This window comes from Corythoichthys intestinalis, chromosome 10 (assembly GCF_030265065.1).
Source record: "Corythoichthys intestinalis isolate RoL2023-P3 chromosome 10, ASM3026506v1, whole genome shotgun sequence".
Classification (NCBI taxonomy): domain Eukaryota; kingdom Metazoa; phylum Chordata; class Actinopteri; order Syngnathiformes; family Syngnathidae; genus Corythoichthys; species Corythoichthys intestinalis.
Window position 1 is genome coordinate 6,174,065 of NC_080404.1, and position 20,345 is coordinate 6,194,409.

Genomic DNA, 20,345 nt, shown 5'->3' on the forward strand with positions numbered 1-20,345 from the left:
AAAAATCCATTTTCTAAGCACTTTTTCCATGGTCCCAATAAAGCCATATTTCCACAAGCTTGTCCATTCGCAGCACTTCCTGGTCAACTCTAATCTTATAATGGACGACGGTCTCACAGAAGAAGTTGTAGCTGTCAGTGAAGGGTGTTTCAGTTCTGAAAAACACGCACACACACATAAACCATGTGAGAACTGTTTCATCCATATCATATTTACATAATCTTCCAATCCAAATTATATAGGCTTGTCTATTCTGCCATTTTTTCCTGAATAAAATTATCAAATAGGTTTTTGGAACTACGGTTAAACAAACTAAATACTATGTTATTTGTCAATCTAAACTTTTTGCTCAAAGTTAACAATCTAACATCATAATAATGACCGCTACAGCCCAGAACTCACATTGTAAGTCTTAACTTCATATGTGATCTGACCAGAAGCCCACAACTCCCATAGTTATTCACAACAAAAGGCATGTGTGTGGCTTACCTGTAGTCAATGTCGTTAAAAATCCCAGTCGACGCATTTTCAGCAAGATCCTTCGACGGAGCCTGGAGAGAAAGCCATTGTCTGACGCAACCACGCAGGCATAGCAAGTTGCCCGCCGTTTCGGCCAAATTCCTGCCCTTTTTCGCCCTTGGACAGATGAGAGATGCATATAGCATCGTTTCGATGCCTTTTGACTAAATTTCAAATGCGGTTTTCTTATCTTTTGTTCATCTTCGCTCGTGTCGTAGCTTGACATAGTCGCCGCCATATTGTTTGTTTTAGAAGCGCATAGCAACAGTCCTCGTCTCCTATTGGTGCACGTGACCCAAAATGGCTTCACACACTGACGATACGACTCCGCCGTATCAATATCACTGCGCCACGGGGGAAAAAAAGACCGACACGAAAACGCTAATTACTAAAAAATGACTGGAAACCGTGAGTAGAACTTTTTTTTTGGTAGTAATTAGCAACGTATGTAAATTACAATGCAAAGGTCATGTAGATCCATTTCAGTGGAACGAAATCCATTTTCTAAGCACTTTTTCCATGGTGCCAATACAGCCTACATCGGGTTTTTATTATTTTAAAGTTAGAAAGTCACAACCACACAGTATTCCTATGCAACTCTACAGCTAGGTGTCCGACTTTTGTGATTTGGGGGCACGGTTTCGTGATACTAGGTCCATTCTATTCATTCCTAAAAAAAATACAATAATGATTGATAAATTAAAGGGGCTCGGATTGGTAAGTGTGTGTGAAAGATCTTAATTAACTGACCTTGGATCTTTCCTAAGAATTGCCACAGTTAAAGTTACACCTGACTTGGATGAACTGGCAAAAAAAGGACATCAACATTTTAGAGCAGGGTAGGCGAAGCCAATGCGGACCAAAGTGCGACCAGACAGCAGATGGAGAGTAAAGTGATTTTTATCAAAAAAAGACAAGGCGTTGGGTGGCTTGCGGGGGTGGTGGGTCAGTCAATGGGTGTGACAGGTGGCTTCCAAACAGTAGGCTTTGCTGGTTGGGTGTCCTGAAGGCAAAAACAGAAATATGGCAATGCTTCAAAAATCAGTATTTTTCCGAGAAGTCAAGATATACTAGTCAAGGGGTATCCAACTCCGGTCCTCGAGAGCCCCTATCCAGCTTGTTTTCCATGCCTCCCTCCTTTAACACTGGAAGTCCTGGGTGTATTTTGTCTATAAAGAAAGACCAGAAAAGCGTCGAAAGACCCCAATACCAAACTGACTACTTGGTTTTGTCAAACAATAGACCACTCAAACAAGCAATCAAGCAGACAACCACCCTACACACTACTGTAGAGTCGCTGCCTAGGTGTTAAGGGGGTCTCTCTGGATAGCTGCAATTAGCATCTTGAATATTTGCAAATCCAGGGCTCCCTTTGCTTTGTCAAACACGGAGTAACACGGAGCTGGCCAGTTGCCGTGTTGGCATGGCAGCATTGACATGGCAGCACTGAATGCATAAGGAATTGGCTCACTCTCATGTGGGCACGGAAGGAAAAATTGCTTCGGAAACAACCTCCAACACCTAGCCCAGGGAAAAGGGCGAGGAGTCATATGTCACCACATAAAAAGTGTTTTGTTTTTTTTATTACACTGTCTCTTGTACAGTAGGCAAACTGCAGCTTTTGGAAGATGTAAAACGGTTGTCCGCCCGATTGCCTGCCTGAGCGGTCCACTGTCTGACAAACACAGTGCACCCTTGCCCTGCAAACACTAAAGATGCTAATTGGAGCAATCCAGCCCTGTGGTTTTATGAGTGTGAATGGGAATGACAAATGAAGACTTCAATGCTCACAAAAATATGCTGATTAGGGTCAGATGACCCTTCTTTGGATACAAAAGGAATTTGTATCAACCTATCCAACCTTGGTAGTTCTAGTAACTCACCTGAGCAAGCTCTGCAGGATTTTGATAACGATCCTGATTATTTGAGTCAGGTGTGCTGGAGGAAGGGGACATGGAAACAAGCTGGTTAGAGGCTCTTGAGGAGTGGAGTTGGATACCCCTGGCCTAGTCGACCGATGTACCGCGTGTAACTGGCAGAATCATCTGCCTATGTCGTTCCTCAAAAGCAGTGGTGATTACTGATGAGCTACAGGTGCACTCCCAGGTCTGCCACACCCACCCTGCCATTGTTGAACATGTCAAAACAGGAAGTATTACAAAAGTAAAAGTAGAAGGGAGTCTGGGCAGGGACCACCACACAACACCATGTATCATAAAATGTGTATTATTTTCTTAAGCAGTATGAACTGACTGCTCCGTATGTTTCAGTGTGGGAAAGCTTTCCCAGGTCTCACTAAACAGGAGCAGTGCTGTGCGACTATTGGGACATCATGGGGTTTCCACAAATGCCAAAAATGTCCGAGTAAACAATGTAAGTGCATGCTGACATCACTGTTGAAACAACCCAATTTGCTTAAAAATAGAGCGCTGCTGATGTTTAAATAGCACAAAAATGGAGCTGTACTTGTACTTAATGGATTAAATATTTTTGGCATTATTATTGTTGGTTTATAAATTTATTTTTGGTTTATTTATTATTCAAAAAACTGTGAAAAAAGAGGTCTGCAATTCAATTTCCCTTGTTTATATTGTTTGCATTCATCCACCAGCAATTCCTCTAATCGACTGCCCTCAAGGTTTCAAGAAAGTCAACAGCACTCATTGCCAAGGTAAGAGATTGGAAAATTGTCTGTATTCGTTATTTATTTTAAGACGAAAAAAGTATGATCAAATAAAACCATATTTTTAATCATGACATGGCAAAGTTATTCATGAGAGACCCAATCGAGGGTGTTTTCTCATTGTGCTAAATGCCATTTCGGCCATGAGATTTGCCCATGTTGCTCATGTCTTATATCACATTAAAATCCTGAATCATAAAATATTCACTGCAATTTATGTATTAGTGTTAGAAGAAGAGGGCCCGAAAATTAGATTTTATTTATTTAAGAAAATTAAGTATAAATATCATGGGGCCCTGCTGGGTTTAGCCAAAACCGGATACATAGGCTCGTCGTCCTGTGGACTCATCACCTGCGAGATGATACCGCAGGGCCTGGTGGTCTGTGGACCGGGTGGCCTTAGCCCTCCGACCGCTGGTTGTGGTAAATGGCTTTTGGGATGGAAAATCACCTGGCAGGGAAGGAGCGGGAGCTTGTGAAAGAGGTTGAGCAATTCCGGCAAGATATAGTCAGCCTCACTTTGACACGTAGCTCTGGCTCCGGAACCCAAGTCCTTGAGAGGTGTTGGACACGCCTCTTTTCAGGAGTTGCTCTTTGAGAAAGGCAGAGGGGTTTTTGATAGCCTCATGGCTCTCTGCCTCTGTGTTGGAGTTTGGATGAAAGGGTCGCTTTCCTGTGCCTTCTGGTCGGAGAATAGGTTCTCACTAATATCGGATCGTATGCACTGAATGGTAGTGCAGATTACACGCCCTTTTGGAGTCCATGTGAAGGGTAATGGAAAGTGCCCCGAAAGGGGACTTCATTGTCCTACTCGGGGACTTCAACGTCCACGGTGGCAATGATAGTGTGATCTGGGGGGGAGTGGTCGGGAGGAATGGCCTGCCTGATCTGAACCCGAATGTTGTTCAGTTATTGGACTCTGTGCTAGCTATGGTTTAGACATAACTAACACCATGTTCGAACATTAAGATGTCCACAGGTGCACATGACACCAAGACACTCTAGGTTGCCGTTCAATAATCGACTGGAGTTGTGTCATCAGACCCGCGGCGGTGTGTTCTGGTGACTTGGGTAGAGAGAGGAGCAGAGCTGTCAAATGACCACCACCTGGTGATGAATTGAAGCTCTTCCTCCAGCTCTTGCTAGGACTGTTCGCAGCCGAGCGTGAAGCAGGCTGGTATGAAGATCAGCACCTCTATGTCTGAAGCCATGGTTCTCAGCCTGAAAAGGATGGAACATTCGCTCCAGGTCGAGGGGTCTGCTTGCCCTAATGGAGGAGTTTAAGTATCTTGGAAACTTGCTCACGAGTGAAGGTAGTTTGGAGCGTAATATCGACAGGCGGCTTAACCAGTCTGTCGTGGTTAACAAGAAGCTGAGCCGGAGGGCAAAGCTCTCGATTTACCAGTCGATCCAAGCTCCTACCTTCAGCTATGGTCTTGAACTTTGGGTAATGACCGAAAGAACGTGATCATGCACACAAGCCGTTTAAATGAGTTTCCTCCGCAGGGTGGCTGGGCTCAGCCTTAGAGATAGGGGTGATGAGCTCGGTCATCTGGGAGGAACTCTTGAGTTCAGCCGGTGCTCTGTCACTTCGAGAGGAACCAGCCGAGGTGGTTCGGGCATACGGTGAGGATGCACACCAAATGCCTCCCTCTGGAGGTACAGTATTTCAGGCATGTCCGATTGGGAGGAGACCTTGTGGCTGACCCAGGACACGCTGGAAAGATTATAACTCTCAGCGTTGCTGGGAATGCCTGGGGATTCTTCCAAAAGAGTTGGTGGAAGTGGCTAGGGAGTGGGCTTTGTGGGCATTTTTGATGAGGCCGGTGCCCCCACGTCCCGGATAAGGATGAGTGGGAGATGATGACGACGAAGTATAAATATTATAAAATTTTTCCACTCATGTTGTGAACACACGATGCAGACCTCACGCTGTGTGCACTTGAATACAAACAAGCTAGCACACAAGGCCAATATTTTATTTAGACTATTTTTGTGTTCAATAGTGTATTTCTTCACAGATTTGGATGAGTGTCAGTTACAAGGGGTGTGTCCTAATGGAAATTGTGTGAATACTGTGGGCAGCTACAGATGCATGTGCAAACCCGGCTACATCCCCAACTCCATGCTCACCTCATGCATATGTAAGTGTTTCGTATGGCACTACAAACTACTCATTATGTTGTATTATTTATCCTGTACAATCAATCATTCATTCTTGGATTGACCATCAAAATATAAATGCATCAGGTGAGTAAGCCTGTGTGTTGGGCGGGGCGGAGTTGGTGGGGGGGAGGGGGGGAGCACATTACATGAGTGGCACCACCAAACAGATAAGATACGTGACAAGTACACATACAATAAGTACATATCACACATTGTGAACTTATGACGGAAACTATGGCGAATTTTCATCTCGTTTCGTGCTGTCATTACAACTGGCATCCATTTCGTTATGTTTTAGTTCCCAAGACACGTTTTTAGCTCGTCATTGCGACGTCATCGTCATGGAAAAATTGTTCGTTGACGAATTATTTTTGTCATCGTCATCGTTGACGACTGAACATAAATTATATGAACATATACAATAAATACAAATTTGTTAATAATCTCTTAACTATCCAGGTATGCAAATAATAAACATTTGTCTTAAGACCAATCAACATTGTCAAAAATGTCTTCCTCAGAGTATAAAAAAATAAATAAAAATTGACCAAATAAATACATTTTAATTAATAGATGAAATGCACTAATGGTTATTTGGTTTCAAAAGTCTAAAGTCACAACATACTCTAGCCTTCTGTCCGTCTAAACCAGGCCGTTTAAAGCGGAAATGAAACTAAGGTTGGCCAACCATGTTTTTGAATAATATCAATGGCTAAACAATTATAAGCATATTTTCGTTATTTTTTTAACGCAACCCTTCCAGATTCTTTGTTTAACCCATCGCAACGCCCTTGACAACAAAAATGCTTTTCTTCGGCAATCTTCGGAAATTACGTCACACCTAGAAGTGCGAGGGAAGTCCGCCATAGAACAGTATTGTTTGTTGCATTGTTTCTCGGTAAGATGCCACGGCGGTGTGTGGCGATGTTTTGTTGTTACTCTAACGAAAAGTTGTTTGAGTGACCAAAGGATAGCAGGGCACGTAAATGGACACCTTTCGTTCTCACGAAGCGAATGAATTTCACGCCATCATCGAGTAGTGTTCTCTGCTACAAACACTTTGAAGATGCCTGCTTCCTTAACGGGCTGTGGCCATTAAACGGTCATATAACAGGATTTACTGTTGGATTATACTTTTTGCTGAATGCTTTACCATTGTAAAAGCTATCAGAGAAATCACACACACACACACGCACACGCACCCCCCCCCCCACACACACACACGCACACACACACACACACACATGCACACACACAAAGATACAAAATAATGTGACAAACTGATTGCTAGATGCAGTCCGTGCCTAATCCATCAGCCGTTTCGACATGGTTAGAGCCGCTATCCGACTCCATCACGTTCATTTGTAGCGTTAGCCGCTACCGTTAGCCTGTGGCCTGGCTACCGGTAAAAAGCACTAAAAGCACCCTCTCCTGAAATCGTGAAAACCAGGGAGGACAGCGGGTGAAAGCCCGTCTGGAGGCCACCAAGAGTCTAATTAATGTCGGTTGAAAGTTTCACCCAGATCTCAGGCAAATCATCAGGCAATCAAACGTGCGTTTTAGGGGAAAAAAATGGACCGACACAATCAGCAAGTGTAAAAGCGTTAAATGTAAGTCTGAGCATAATGAAATAATTCACTTAATAATGGTAGGGTCAATTCTATCATTACAACATATGGGAAGACAATCTAAATGACCTATATAACTGAACTCATTATATAATGCGAATAAGGTTGCTTAAAAGTTGGTGGGGACTAGTTGAGCTTCCTGAAAAGTTATGCGAACCTATGCCCTTGCTTTGAATGCTCATCTTTCAGTGCCATTGACAGCGCTAGACGTCAAATTCCTTTTGAATTGGAGTGGAGAATGAATGAATTGGCCGTCTAGCAAAGCCAATCAGTTAAATGAGTGCCCTTTAAAGACTTAAATATGCTTGTGGATGAAGTTTAAACTCCATCTAACCATCATCTCAATATTTACTCCTGCGCTTTACTTTGAAAGGCCTTTTTTTTTTGTTCCCTTTCAAGAGAAATATTTTTTTGCTTCAATTTAGAACAATTCCAGCTGTCATTGGTATGTGGTGATATTTAATTGCATCGTTTGATTTGGAGAGCAAAACCTAAACCCTTTTGCATGCTTTCATCTCAAGTGCTTGGCTGTAAATGCATGTTAATGTTTATTCATGTCTTTCCTACAGTGTTTAATCGGTGCTCTTTTGTGCTGCGATGCGTTTGTGTGTTTTACGTTTAACTCTCAGTTTTTTTTTTGCCAGAAGCGGCGCATTGACGAATCGCCATGAAATACTTGGTTTTCTTGTAGCCTGGTGTTTTACGACAATGTTTTCATCATGTTTGAGGAAGATTTGCTTTGGTGAAGGGGACTTCTTCATTTCTTCACTTTGTCATTTTCTTGTGTGTCTTCTGTCGCATCCGCTCTGCTGCTCTTTGTCCTCGTCCATGCACACCTCTACAGCCAACATGCCCGCCATCCAAGAGGAGAAAGGGGCTTGCTTCCGTTTGGTGAGCTCAGGGAGGCAGTGTTTGCACCCAGTGTCTGCTCAGCTGAGCAAACAGCTCTGCTGCTGCAGTGTGGGCAAAGCCTGGGGACCACATTGTGACAAATGTCCCCCTCCTGGCACAGGTAAGGCCTCCAGCTCAGGACACCCATCGTGTATTTTGTCTGAAAAACACTTCAACCCCCACACAATACAAGGGTCATGCCATAGCCTTTCTATATTCAACAGTTTTTGACGGGTGTCAATAGTGAGATTACAAACTTGTATCACTTTGTTTGCAAATACTGTCTTTGTGTGCACATCCTCAACATAGGTTTTGTCTGTTTTCTGTAGCTATGTTCAAAGAAATCTGCCCTGGTGGGATGGGCTACACTGTTCTCCCAAATCCACCCGTCAATAAACCAGTTACAGTTTACCAGACACCAAGTGAACCACTTACCCCTCACCCTTTGCCAACACCAGAAAAACCAGTGGAGGCTTTTGGGAAGCCAGAAGAGATTATACCAGGTTAGTCTATGACTTGGTATTTTGGCAGTTTTTCATGAACAAAGCATTGTCAAATCAAGTTCCATGTGCCCACTGCCTGCGCACTATAATAGCTTACATGAGTCTTAAAGTGGCTGTGACACCTAAATAGTATTATTATGTGAATTAAAATCCTATTTTGAGATGATTCGACTATATACAACAATTTGGCAAAGTGCAGATGACGAGAGATGGGTCTTTCAATCTGCCGTTTAGCTACTCCTGTCATTGTGGCGCTCTGGCGCCTCTATCTGGGTGATGACGTCGGCAGAGTTGCAATTTCAGCTGATTTAGAAATCAGCGCAATGGAGAAGGAAGATTCAGAACAAGGAAAATGCGACAGAGAGCAGCAAAAATGTCATCATTGTTTTTATCTCTCTAATATTTTTCAGGATGTGCTTTTTATCTAAGTATTTTTTCCCCAATTGCTAAATAAATTGTATGGTCATGACAAATACCAATCTTGTGCTAAATGGAATATGAACTATTAAAAATGCATTTATTCAGTACGACAGGGCTAGATTACCGCATGTTGGTCAAAATTGCCAAAACCTCCCGAACGGTAATTTATGCCACCGGAGTTAGTCCGGCTATTTCCCTGAGACGGAGGAAAGAGCGTAAACAAAACAGGAGGTCTGAGAGCTAGGCGACATGCTGACCCGAACCGAGCGGCTCTTCCAAGTCTCTTCCTCACCTTTCGAAAATTAAAAATCACACAAAAAACCCCGACTCATGTCATACAAGCTGGCGGGGGTTATTTCCTTCACTGATCGGCCAGCCCCCGGTGGCGAGCAAGTTTTGGCTTGTTGTTCTGCTTCGGCCCCAGCAGGCAGGCGGTGCAGTGCTCGTCATCGGGGATGCAGAGGGGAATGAACGCCAAAAATGGCGCATTCGTGGTGGACAAACTGGTCAACGTTGGAGCGCGTGGCTGCCCGAGCACAAGCCGGGTATAGCGCTCTCTAGGGGGCTGGAAGTTTGGACATGATTGAGAACCGGACACGAGAGCGGGGGGCTCCTCCAGGCCCAATCCGTGGATAGCGCTGTATACCACCTTTATCAGCCAGCGACCATGGTGTGCGACAAGCCACCGGTCGTCGGCCGAGTGGCCTTCTCGGTGGACAGGGAAGATTGTCACCCACAAAATGCATGCCACCTCCTTATTAGAAAAATTGCCATGATCCCAGTATTTGAATAACATAAAACAGGTAGCTAACTCACTTCGTCATCCATCCAGTGGTCTCTAGATTGTCGGACTTGTTTTGCCCATTCTTCGCGGTTAACAGGATTTCTTTGGAAATCCAAAAAGCCTAGCACCACTCTCCCTGGTGTAGCAACAAAAGCCTGCAGAACATTGGGCTGGCGTGACGCAAAAAATAAACAAATTAATCCGCAAAATCAGCTGAATCCGCTGTCGTTCTGCATACTATTGTAATGGCTGTAATGGCCAGACTCTGGCCGGAAGGCACTCATTTTATATGGCGCGGGATTCAAAAAATTGAATAAATATATCAATCGCTTCAACACACATCCAAGTGGTCTGTTTCATTCAGGAGCATAAAATACTGCGATTAATATGAAATAAACATGCTTTTTCTGTGTCACAGGCTCTCCCTCAATAGAGAATACAATTTATTGCCCCCAAGATTGCATTTGCAAGTGAGAGAAACTAAATAAAAGATAAGGCTTCACAAAAGAGGACATAGACAAATTGACAGAAGTAGGAATGCACATATTTTTGCGTCCGTGTCACCTGATTTTGGGAATCTGCCGATACAGAGTCCCGATCCGATACTGAAAAAAGTGTTGTTTAAAAAAAAAACGTTTTAAATAGGGCTGTCCCAAACGACTAATTTTCTCCCGATTAGTCAGCCGACTATTTTTACGATTAGTCGACTAATCTTATAATTTAAATTTTTTTTTTATTTTATTTATTTTTTTTACTAATTTAGCAATGAAAAAAATTTTTTACGCTTGTCAATTCACAAAAACATTTTGGAACACTTAAATCCTTGATTGAAGTACAAATAAACAGATAAATTACAATTATAAATCACAAATAAACAATGAGTTCGAATGCTGATAGAATTAACTTGTGCAAAAGAATGGAATGTAAACAGATTCAGAACACTGACTTCACCTTTCCAAAATGATTCAAAACAATTCTTTAAAAAATACCTAGCATTAATATTATAGTATACTGTAGTACTATATATAATAGTATTATAATAATTATTCATTGCCAATCAGAATTTTCATAAAGGGTGTCATTTTAAAGGTAGTCTTAGTGTAGAATCTCAAATATGTGGGATTAACGCCAGAAATCGTTATTTACGTATATGACGAACATTACATGCTTTTATTTTGAAATGTTCACCGGAAGTACGTTCGCTAAACCGCTAATTTAAGCTTTACACTCCGCAAAAAAGCACTTTTTGTCATTGCATTTGTTGTCAGTAATAGATTTTTTTTTCCTTTTGCAAATGCTGTTAACCAGCGATTTTTCATGTTTGAAGTGTCACCTTTTAACTGCAAGTTTTGGAGAAGGCTGCCTGTTTTATAGCCGGCTAAAGTAGGTCGTCTTTTTTCCCCATTCACCTCAAAGTAGCAATGCTAACGTACAGTGGGGAGAACAAGTATTTGATACACTGCCAATGGGTTTTCCCATTGGCAGTGTATATATAGTATACGTATATAGTGTTTAATATAGATGTGTTTTCTTATTTTGTATGTCTGAACTTTAATACTACAGCGTGTTGATGAGAGAAAACCATCAGCACGCACGCGCGCGCAGCGATAAAATGCAACCGTGAAAACGACCGCCCTCATTTTTATTTACCATGCGATAAATGGACTTATTGCATATCGCGACAGGCTTAGCAACTTCAATAAAACATGTCATTAGTTAGTTAGAAGGACTTACAATGTCCTGTCATTATCATTCACGGCCGACGTGCAGCCAAGCTTGGCATTGAAGAGACAGGACACAACAGTGTACCTACCCTCCTTTGTTTCTTTAAAAATAAGTCAATGTCTTGGACTCTGGTGCGTTTTTTTGGCTTTGTGCCGCTTTCCCCGCTTGCATACCAAGCGTGCGACATTCTGAACTATCCACGCATATATTTTTTAACCCTTCATTAGCCGTCGACGGGATGTTGTGCTCGTCGACGGATTTACGTCATCGATGACGTCGACCATGTCGACTAGTCGGGACAGCTCTAGTTTTAAACATGTTACAGTCCCACCGTGCCGCCTTTGTAATATGAATTATTTTAAAACAAGAATAACGTAGAAAAATGTTTCTCTTTATTAAATGCTCCATTAAGTCAGTCCACTCAAATCCGCTCACGCTGCTGAGAACAGCTGCTCACTAACACACACTGAATGAGTTGCCACAGCACACTACCGCAAGTGTTTAACAAGCCAAACGATGATTGATGGATTCGGCGCCTTTGAAGGTAGCGCTCCCAAGCTTTTCTGGCAAAATAAAAAGCTTCACTGCCTGTCAATAATTGTTAACTTTAACAAGCAAACTCCAGTGCACTGCTGACCAAGAGAAACAGCAGGAGGAACAGTGAGAGGCTGTACGAGCATGAAGCAGAAAACATAAATATATATTTTTAATTAAAAACCCCGATCCTTTTCACCTGATTCCGATCCTTTGAAAAATGGCACGATTGGCCTGATTTCCAATCACATGATCGGAACAGAAGACTAAATCAGAAACTACATTGGGGAGAACAAGTATTTGATACACTGTCAATGGGAAAACCCATTGGCAGTGTATCAAATACTTGTTCTCCCCACTGTACATGTAAATCAAGAATCTGAATGTAAAATACTATTTTTTCTAAAATAATTCCACTCCTCATCGTATTATTGACCAATACTAGAAAATTGCATTCACTGCCAGTCTTCCAAGTTCAAATAAAGTAGACATCTATCACCGTCCATGGCAGGCAATGAGTTAAAATACATTAGTCTAGTAGGCCAAAATAGAAGAAGAAGTAGAAAAAAATGCAGATGTTTTAATAATTTTTATATGTCACAGTTTAAACAACTTTCTTCTAGTTTTTTATCAAATTTGTATCACATTTGGATGACAGAATTCATTTAAATTCTTCTTTCGGAATTCTCGGGTTGCTGTGGTTGTATGTTTTGGGGCTTTATCCCTCTGTAATGCCCACAATTTATTACTGAACCAGAATAGTGTTTATCACTGCATGTCATCAACCCGTAATATTTACATTCACGAAGGGTTCTCTTGGGCTCGATATACATCAGGTCTGAATCTCCAATTCTGATTTATAGGGTGCTATATATCTTCCACATATCTATAATGGATCTACTTTTACGTGACCGATGTACAACCGCAGTACACAGGGTCTCACAGAAATAAAAGTGAAAACGATGGCTAACAACCACAAATCACATACATTTTTCAATCCTCTTTTGGACTATCACAGACTTTACCACACTATCCATCCATCCATCCATCCATCCATCCATCCATCCATCCATCCATCCATCCATCCATCCATCCATCCATCCATCCATCCATCCATCCATCCATCCATCCATCCATCCATCCATCCATCCATCCATCCATCCATCCATCCATCCATCCATCCATCCATCCATCCATCATCTTCCGCTTGTTTGGTCTCGGGTCGCAAGGGCAGCAGCTTTAACAGGGAAGCACAGACTTCCCTCTCCCCAGCCACTTCAACCAGCTCCTCCGGCGGGATTCCAAGGCGTACCCAGGCCAACTTAGAGACATAGTCTCTCCAGCGTGTCCTGGGTCGTCCCCTGGGCGTCCCGCCGGTGGGATATGCCCGGAACACCTCTCCAGGGAGGCGTCCAGGCGGCATCCGAACCAGATGTCACCTCATCGTCATGAAAACATTGTTCGTCAACGAAATAATTTCGTTATCGTCATTGTCGATGAAAACAACACTGGTTGAAATAAAACCTATTTTTAATTCTATCTATCCATCCATTATCTACTGCTTAATATGGGGACGGGTCGCGGGGGCAGCAGCTTTAGCAGGCAAGCCCAAACTTTCCTCCCCCGAGCCACTTCAACCAGCTCCTCAGGCAGGGTCCCAAGGCGTTCCCAGGCCAGCTGAGTGACATAGTCTCTTCAGCCTTTGGGCTAGAACACCTCCTCAGGGAGGAGTCCAAGGGGCATCCGAACCAGATGCCCGTACCACCTCAACTGGCTCTCCTCAACGCGGAGAAGTAGCGGCTCAACCCTGAGTCCCTTCCATATGATCGAGCTTCTCACCCTTTAAATTCTAAAATGTTCATAATGAGATGAAAAGATAATCATCTCCTTGTGGCTGCTCTGAAAGACGGCCGAGAAGGACCCAACTTGGCATCATCTCGTTAACAAAGAGGTTTTTGGTCAATCAAGTATTGATTGAGCAATTTCGATGTTGCTGTTTGTAGTCTGGTATGTTTATATTTACAGTAATTTTTCTTTTTTGTACTTTGCGGTCAGTAGCAACCGCTGCCCCGGATCAGGTAGGTTGGATTGAGAAATCTAGCATGCGCTAAAGTACAATAAGCTGCTGAATGGAACCAAATTTTATTTGCATGAAGTCAGACACTTTGTTGCCTTACTTGGTGGCCCGAAGGTATTTACTAAGCGTTAATAATTTGTAATAGATAGTAAATGCAATATAGCTTGGACTCTTTGTCCTTAGGGCAATCCAGGGTACAAGTGGCAGACAATTTGTCTTTCGGCTCCCCTGCTGAAAAGTTCTACATGCTAACTGAGTAGCACTCAGCTAACGTATAATCAGATCGCTAATGTTCTTGGCAGCATGCATCTTGCATGGCAAAAGCTCCATTTGCTTCACGTGCAAGCTGAATGTTAAAGTTAAAAATTCTACTTCCCATTTGAACTTGTTCTATTGTTAATATTCTCTGTTTTGTTGTTGAAGGAGCTGGTTGTACCTGCAGTTAGCATTAGACCAGTTGTTGATTCCATACTACCCCAACTATCTCCTGGTGTATCCACTGTCAAGATGAATGCAACTTACCCAGGTGTCTGTCTACCCTTTACATGCTGGAAAAGCGGCTCACTCATAGACTTCATAATGTATTGATGGCTCAGATCAGTCATGCACTGCGCCCCGCATTCAAGTAGGGGGCCGCCCACAGGAGGAGCTATTCACAAAGACGCACACGCGGCGATCTAACACCGGATTTTTGTTGAAAAAGGACGAAAGCTGAACCGCAAACAAACAGAAAAGATTGTCTCAGGAGTGATTTGTTCGAGAATTCACAGTAATTATTATATTTTTCGTACCATGCATGCATTTTGAAACGTTGTGAAAAAAAATCAATGGGAGAAATTAACCGCTACTGCATTGGCATCATAGTTGGCAATATTTACATAAAACAAATGCTAACTGCACGTTTTTTTGCTTTTAACCAAGAATCGAGACTGTTTTACGTCCATATCTATGAAGAATTCTGGGAATTATTCACATAAATTTTCACCAGAAAAGCTCTGTTTACATCTGGCGGCCGCTAGCTATTTTCACTAACAGACTAACGTTGTACTTCGACATATTTACGTAAAATAAACGCTAACAGCACGTTTTTTGTTTGTTTTTTGTTTTGCTTTTAAACAAGAATCGAGACTGTTTTACGTACATATTGATAAAGAATTCAGGGGTTTAAGCGTTTATTCACAAGAATTTTCAACAAAAAAGCTCTTTGTGATTCCACTCGGTCAGCTTTGACGGCCTCACCAACAATGCAGGCCCCCTATTTATCGGCCCTGCGCCCCGTGTCCCGTCAATACATTATGAAGTCTTTGCCTCACTATTTCAGAAGAGCTGAGTTAGGTGAATATACTAATACTACGAAAGAAACATACTCAAATTTAAATAAAAAAATCAGAAGCCATGTTGTCAACTAGTCTGGTAATTGTGATAATAGGCTTCACTCTAACAAAGTCTTTTTCCAAGGTTGAGGTTGAAAATACACATAAATAGCCTGCTTGAGGCAGTGCTTCGCCTGTTCCCCTTTACACAAATTAGTCTATTGTTATTCTATTATACCAACCTTGTTTCCTGCTATCTTGAGACTCTTTTAGGAGACACAAAATCCATTACGGCTACGGCGCATATGGACGTGACTGCACTCCTGAAATGAATCTTAGGGCTGAAGATACAACCTTCTGATTGTAGACTATATTTCCTACTCTTTAGCCACTTTTCCACCTAGCAGCACAGTTTTTCCACAGCACAATTTGGTATTTGCTCATTTCCATTGTACATAGGGACCACTCCATTATGCATATGAATTCATGACACTTTTCAAAATCTGTTACTACTCCAAAATTTTATAAATATGCTGTACGCATTTTAGCTTTATTGAAAGCTCGAAATAGTTGTAAAATATTCGTGTGCTGATATATAGTTGCAATAAATGTGCGCGAAGCTTTGAGATGCCCTGAATCTCAGCTTCAAGTCAACAAACATGTTTATACAACAAACTGGATGCTTCATTTCAGTCACAACAATAGACACAGTCTGCTTAAACTAATAAAGAGTTCTTTCAAGAATTTATCTTTAAAAAAAACAAAAAACAAAAAAAACAATCCCATTTTCTGGTAATACTTGGCCAATACAGGGCATGGGCGCATTGCTATCCTTGAAGAAAACATGATTTACTGTGTTTACTCAAACATTTTGAAGGATGGCTCAAGGGTTGAAATATAAAAAAGAAATACAACAATACAACGGGGGAGTTGAATGAAAGACTACCATACTTTTCGCACTATAAGGCGCACCTGACTGTAAGCCGCCACCCACCAGATTTGAAACGAAAACGGCATTTGGTCATAGATAAGCTGCACTGAACTATAAGCCGCAGCTGTCCTCACTGTATTATGGGATATTTACACCAAAAGATAATAACCGGTAACATGTCATTTGACAGCGGCATCATACGACTGTCATCAGACCAAATCAACCACCACGATTGCTTCAAGAAGCTTCCTTTGGCCATCACTGTTCTCTTGAGGGTGACAGTTAACCTCTGCAGCCACCTGCTGTCAAACTATTATCGTCCAACATGCCTCCTAGCATGCATTGCAGTGCAACAGATATAAATAACAATCAAAATTCATGTTTTGAGCTAATTGTTCCTTCAGTTACTGTTCGAATCGTTTCATTAATTGCTAGTTATGAAATTTTGTAACACTTCATTTGACAGTGGCACCATAAGACCATCATAATTATGACACGAGCCTGCCATGAGCATTAATGAACGCTTATGACAGACATCATTTTGTGTCATCTGGCAAATTATCTCACTTCTGAATGGATGTAAAAGGTCCAAGCTGGACATAAATTTGCCGGATGCACTTAATGACAACTGTCATAAGCATTCATTAATCCCCATGATAATGTCATGTCATAATTATGACTGTCTTCAGGCAGTCTTATGACGCTGCTGTCAAGTAAAGTGTTACCTGTTAACCCAAATAAATCAACAAATAAGCTGCACTGTAGTATAAACTGCAGGATTCAAGTTGAGAGATAAAAGTAGTGGCTTATAGTCCGAAAATTACGGTACATTAACGACCCTTTGCAATTCAATGTTTTTGCATGAGGCACAAAACGTTAACTTTGAATGCAAAGCTACTACTTCTAGTCTTGATATGTTGTGTTCTGGAAATAAATATTTTCTTGTGTGGTAATTAAGAAAGAGGCGGCACGGTGGCTGAGTGGATAGCACGTCTGCCTCACAGTTCTGAGATCAAGGGTTCAATCCCGGGCTTCGGCCTTCCTGTGTGGAGTTTGCATGTTCTCCCCGTGCCTGCGTGGGTTTCCTCCGGGAACTCCGGTTTCCTCCCACATCCCAAAAACATGCATGGTAGGCTGATTGAACACTCTAAATTGTCCGTAGGTATGAGTGTGTGCGTGAATGGTTGTATGTCTCCTTGTGCCCTGCGATTGGCTGGCAACTAGTTCAGGGTGTCCCCTGCCTACTGCCCGTAGTTAGCTGGGATAGGTGACCCTCGTGAGGAAAAGCGGCATGGAAAATGAATGAATGAATGAATAATTAAGAAAGGTATGGGCAGTGACATACTGTATTTGTAAGAGACAGGAAAACTCCCTCAAAATCTTGACCCTTCTAATAAAAACCTAAACACAATATTTATTTTAGAGATACAGGGATGTGGAACAACACTTACTGTACGTCGTATAGTTTCAATATTTGGAAAATCTACCCCCCAAAGAATGCAGATTTCAAAGAGTACTGAATGTTTTTATTTAAAAATCATTACAAGTATTAGTAATAGGTCATTTGTCTTTTGAATATGATAGAGGTGGTTGAGCAGAGCTCTCCCCCTGTTCCGGTGGAGATTCTCCCCTCTAATGCAGGCCAAGACATTGCTCCAACTCAGTCTGCAGGTATGGTCGACTCATTGCTTCGCAGTTCAATCCTGTTTTGCTCAAGTTACTTTATTGTTACTTCCATAACAGAGGTGGATGAATGCCAGATCAACCCTTATATTTGTGGACGGGGTCTTTGTTACAACACAGCTGAAGGTTACACCTGCCATTGTGATGACGGATACCGCTTGAACGATGCACTGACCTTCTGTGTAGGTGAGTGTAAAATTCAAAGGATTATTCATGTGTTACACCTGCCATTTATGATTCCAATATCGATCACGTGGATTGGCTGTCAATTTTTCCATTTACAGTGGTACTTCTACTTACAACATGGATTGGTTCTGGAAGTAGTCTCGTAACCCGAAATTTTCGTAGATGCGTTTTACATGTAAATGCCCTAATCTGTTCCAAACACTACTGACAGGCCATATTAAATTTCATAATTGGGGTAAAACCGGAATTAAACAACTGACAAACACATTTGAATCATTCTACAACCCCTAGCAAAAAGTATGGAATCACCAGTCTCGGACGAGCACTCTCTTTGATTGCAGTTGACAGATCATCCTTGCAGGTCGGAGCCTTGCTCTGGACCATTTTTTTCAACTTCCACAACAGGTTTTCAATAGGGTTGAGATCTGGGCTATTTGCAGGCCTTGACATTGACTGGATGAGTTTTTCCCCAAGGAATGCTTTAACAATTTTAGCTCTGTGGCATGATGCATTGTCATCTTGGAAAATGACAAACATATTTTCAATTGAAGGGATAAGAAAGCTGTCTAAAATTTCAATGTAAACTTGTGGATTTATTGAAGATTTAACCACAGCCATCTCCCCCAGTGCCTTTGCCTGACATGCAGCCCCATATCATCAAGGACTGAGGGAATTTTTATGTTTTCTTCAGGTAGTCATCTTTGTATATCTCACTGGAACAGCACCGAACAAAAGTATAACCCTTTGTATAGGCTAATGTTCCTATTGTTGAAAGCACAAAGTTGTGTAATAAACAACTAGCACATTTATATTTTGCGTTTTGTTTTCTTACTGTACCGAAAATGAACCGAACCGTGACCTCAAAACCGAGGTACGTACCGAACCAAGATTTTTGTGTACCGTTACACCCCTGGTATTTATACAGATTTAGCATTGGAAAGAGATGCATATAAGACATGTTTTTTCACTTTTTTTCCCCCCAAAGTATAATTAAAGATGTATATATATATTAATAAATCTTATTTTAAGCTCTTTAAAAGTAATACTCCCCGGAACAAGCGGAAGATAATGGATGGATGGATAAATGTAATACTTATGATAAGTTTGAAACATGTTACTGTTCCACCGAATTCTTTTTAAACATGAATAAAGTAGTAGTAGAAAAATGGCTTTATTAAATGCTTCACTGAGTTAGTCTACTCAAATATGCTCTGAGCTCCTCACTTACACACAATAAGTTTAACCCTTTAACACCTAAGCCTGTTTTGGCCGAATTTGCATGCATTTGATGTTACCTTTATATTTCAAAGAAAAAATTGTTTACAATGGCCACGTTGGGTCCCTTTTTTCAGGACACCTTGAACTTCGTGTCCAAACTGTTGTTTTCTTCACTGACCAATTATAATCCATATTTTGGACCCAAAAAAATCCCAAAATCTTTTTTCAAAATTTGTAATGTTGATGTCCCATTGACAACCAAACATGCTCAACCAACCGTTTTGAAGCTTGATAATATTTATTCAACTTGTTAGGATAAACATTCAGTAGAAAAAAATAAGATTGAATAGTTTTATGTTTGACAATTCAACACAAACAGCAGGTATGGTCATAGGCGTTTTTGGCCTTTACACATACTATGGTCAAAACAGGTTATATACAATGCAAAATAGTGAGAAAAAAATTAAATATATCATCTAACACAAAAAAGGTTTGGAGGATATCTCTTTGTGAAAATAGGTGTTGTACCCATCACCTTATCAAACGTATACACGTACATGCAATCAAGCTTCTCAAACACACATGTGCATAAAAATTGAAAAGATTATAGTGAAGAAAAAATATATATAACATTGAAAAAAAGTATTTTAAAAAATATTGACAAGTAGTTCAGTTCAATTCAAATTTTTCAGGCATGCGACCCAATAAAGTTTTTTTTTTTTTTTTGCGCACTCAATAAAGCTTCTTCTTGAACAGGTCGCGGAGCTGCGTCACACACAACATCACACAACCTACTCTTTTGCCTTTTGCGCGCTGCTGTCACTTCTACTTGCCGAGACACCGTCTCATCCAAAGAAAACAACCACAAATACAGCTCATCTTCTTCCTTGAGTTAATGAAATAATGCATTAGCTTGCGCTAAATGTAGTTTTCGATTCATTCTGCACGTTTCAAAGTCGCTCGCTGAATCCAACCGTCCGTTGCTTGCTTTGCATGCCTCCCTTTCATTAGTTGGTGCCTCGCTCGGAAATTTATTAAAAATGTTCATATTCGGTTCGTCCTTCCTGACATCACAACGGCTCTT

General features: G+C 41.5%; 1 protein-coding gene across 10 annotated transcripts in view; it reads left to right on the forward strand.

Annotated features, from left to right (window-relative positions):
- The window catches only part of ltbp1 (latent transforming growth factor beta binding protein 1), a 153,149-nt gene that overhangs the window by 68,020 nt on the left and 64,784 nt on the right, over positions 1-20,345 (forward strand). For 2 of the 10 annotated variants that reach the window (XM_057847839.1, XM_057847843.1), the window contains exons 8-16: positions 2,790-2,892; positions 3,131-3,190; positions 5,209-5,346; positions 7,841-8,008; positions 8,217-8,390; positions 13,909-13,931; positions 14,354-14,456; positions 17,759-17,845; positions 17,918-18,043. In XM_057847839.1, the coding sequence (XP_057703822.1) occupies positions 2,790-2,892; positions 3,131-3,190; positions 5,209-5,346; positions 7,841-8,008; positions 8,217-8,390; positions 13,909-13,931; positions 14,354-14,456; positions 17,759-17,845; positions 17,918-18,043 (982 nt within the window). The remainder of the gene's footprint in view (positions 1-2,789; positions 2,893-3,130; positions 3,191-5,208; positions 5,347-7,840; positions 8,009-8,216; positions 8,391-13,908; positions 13,932-14,353; positions 14,457-17,758; positions 17,846-17,917; positions 18,044-20,345) is intronic. The other 8 variants (XM_057847840.1, XM_057847841.1, XM_057847842.1 and 5 more) reach the window with 8 other exon arrangements.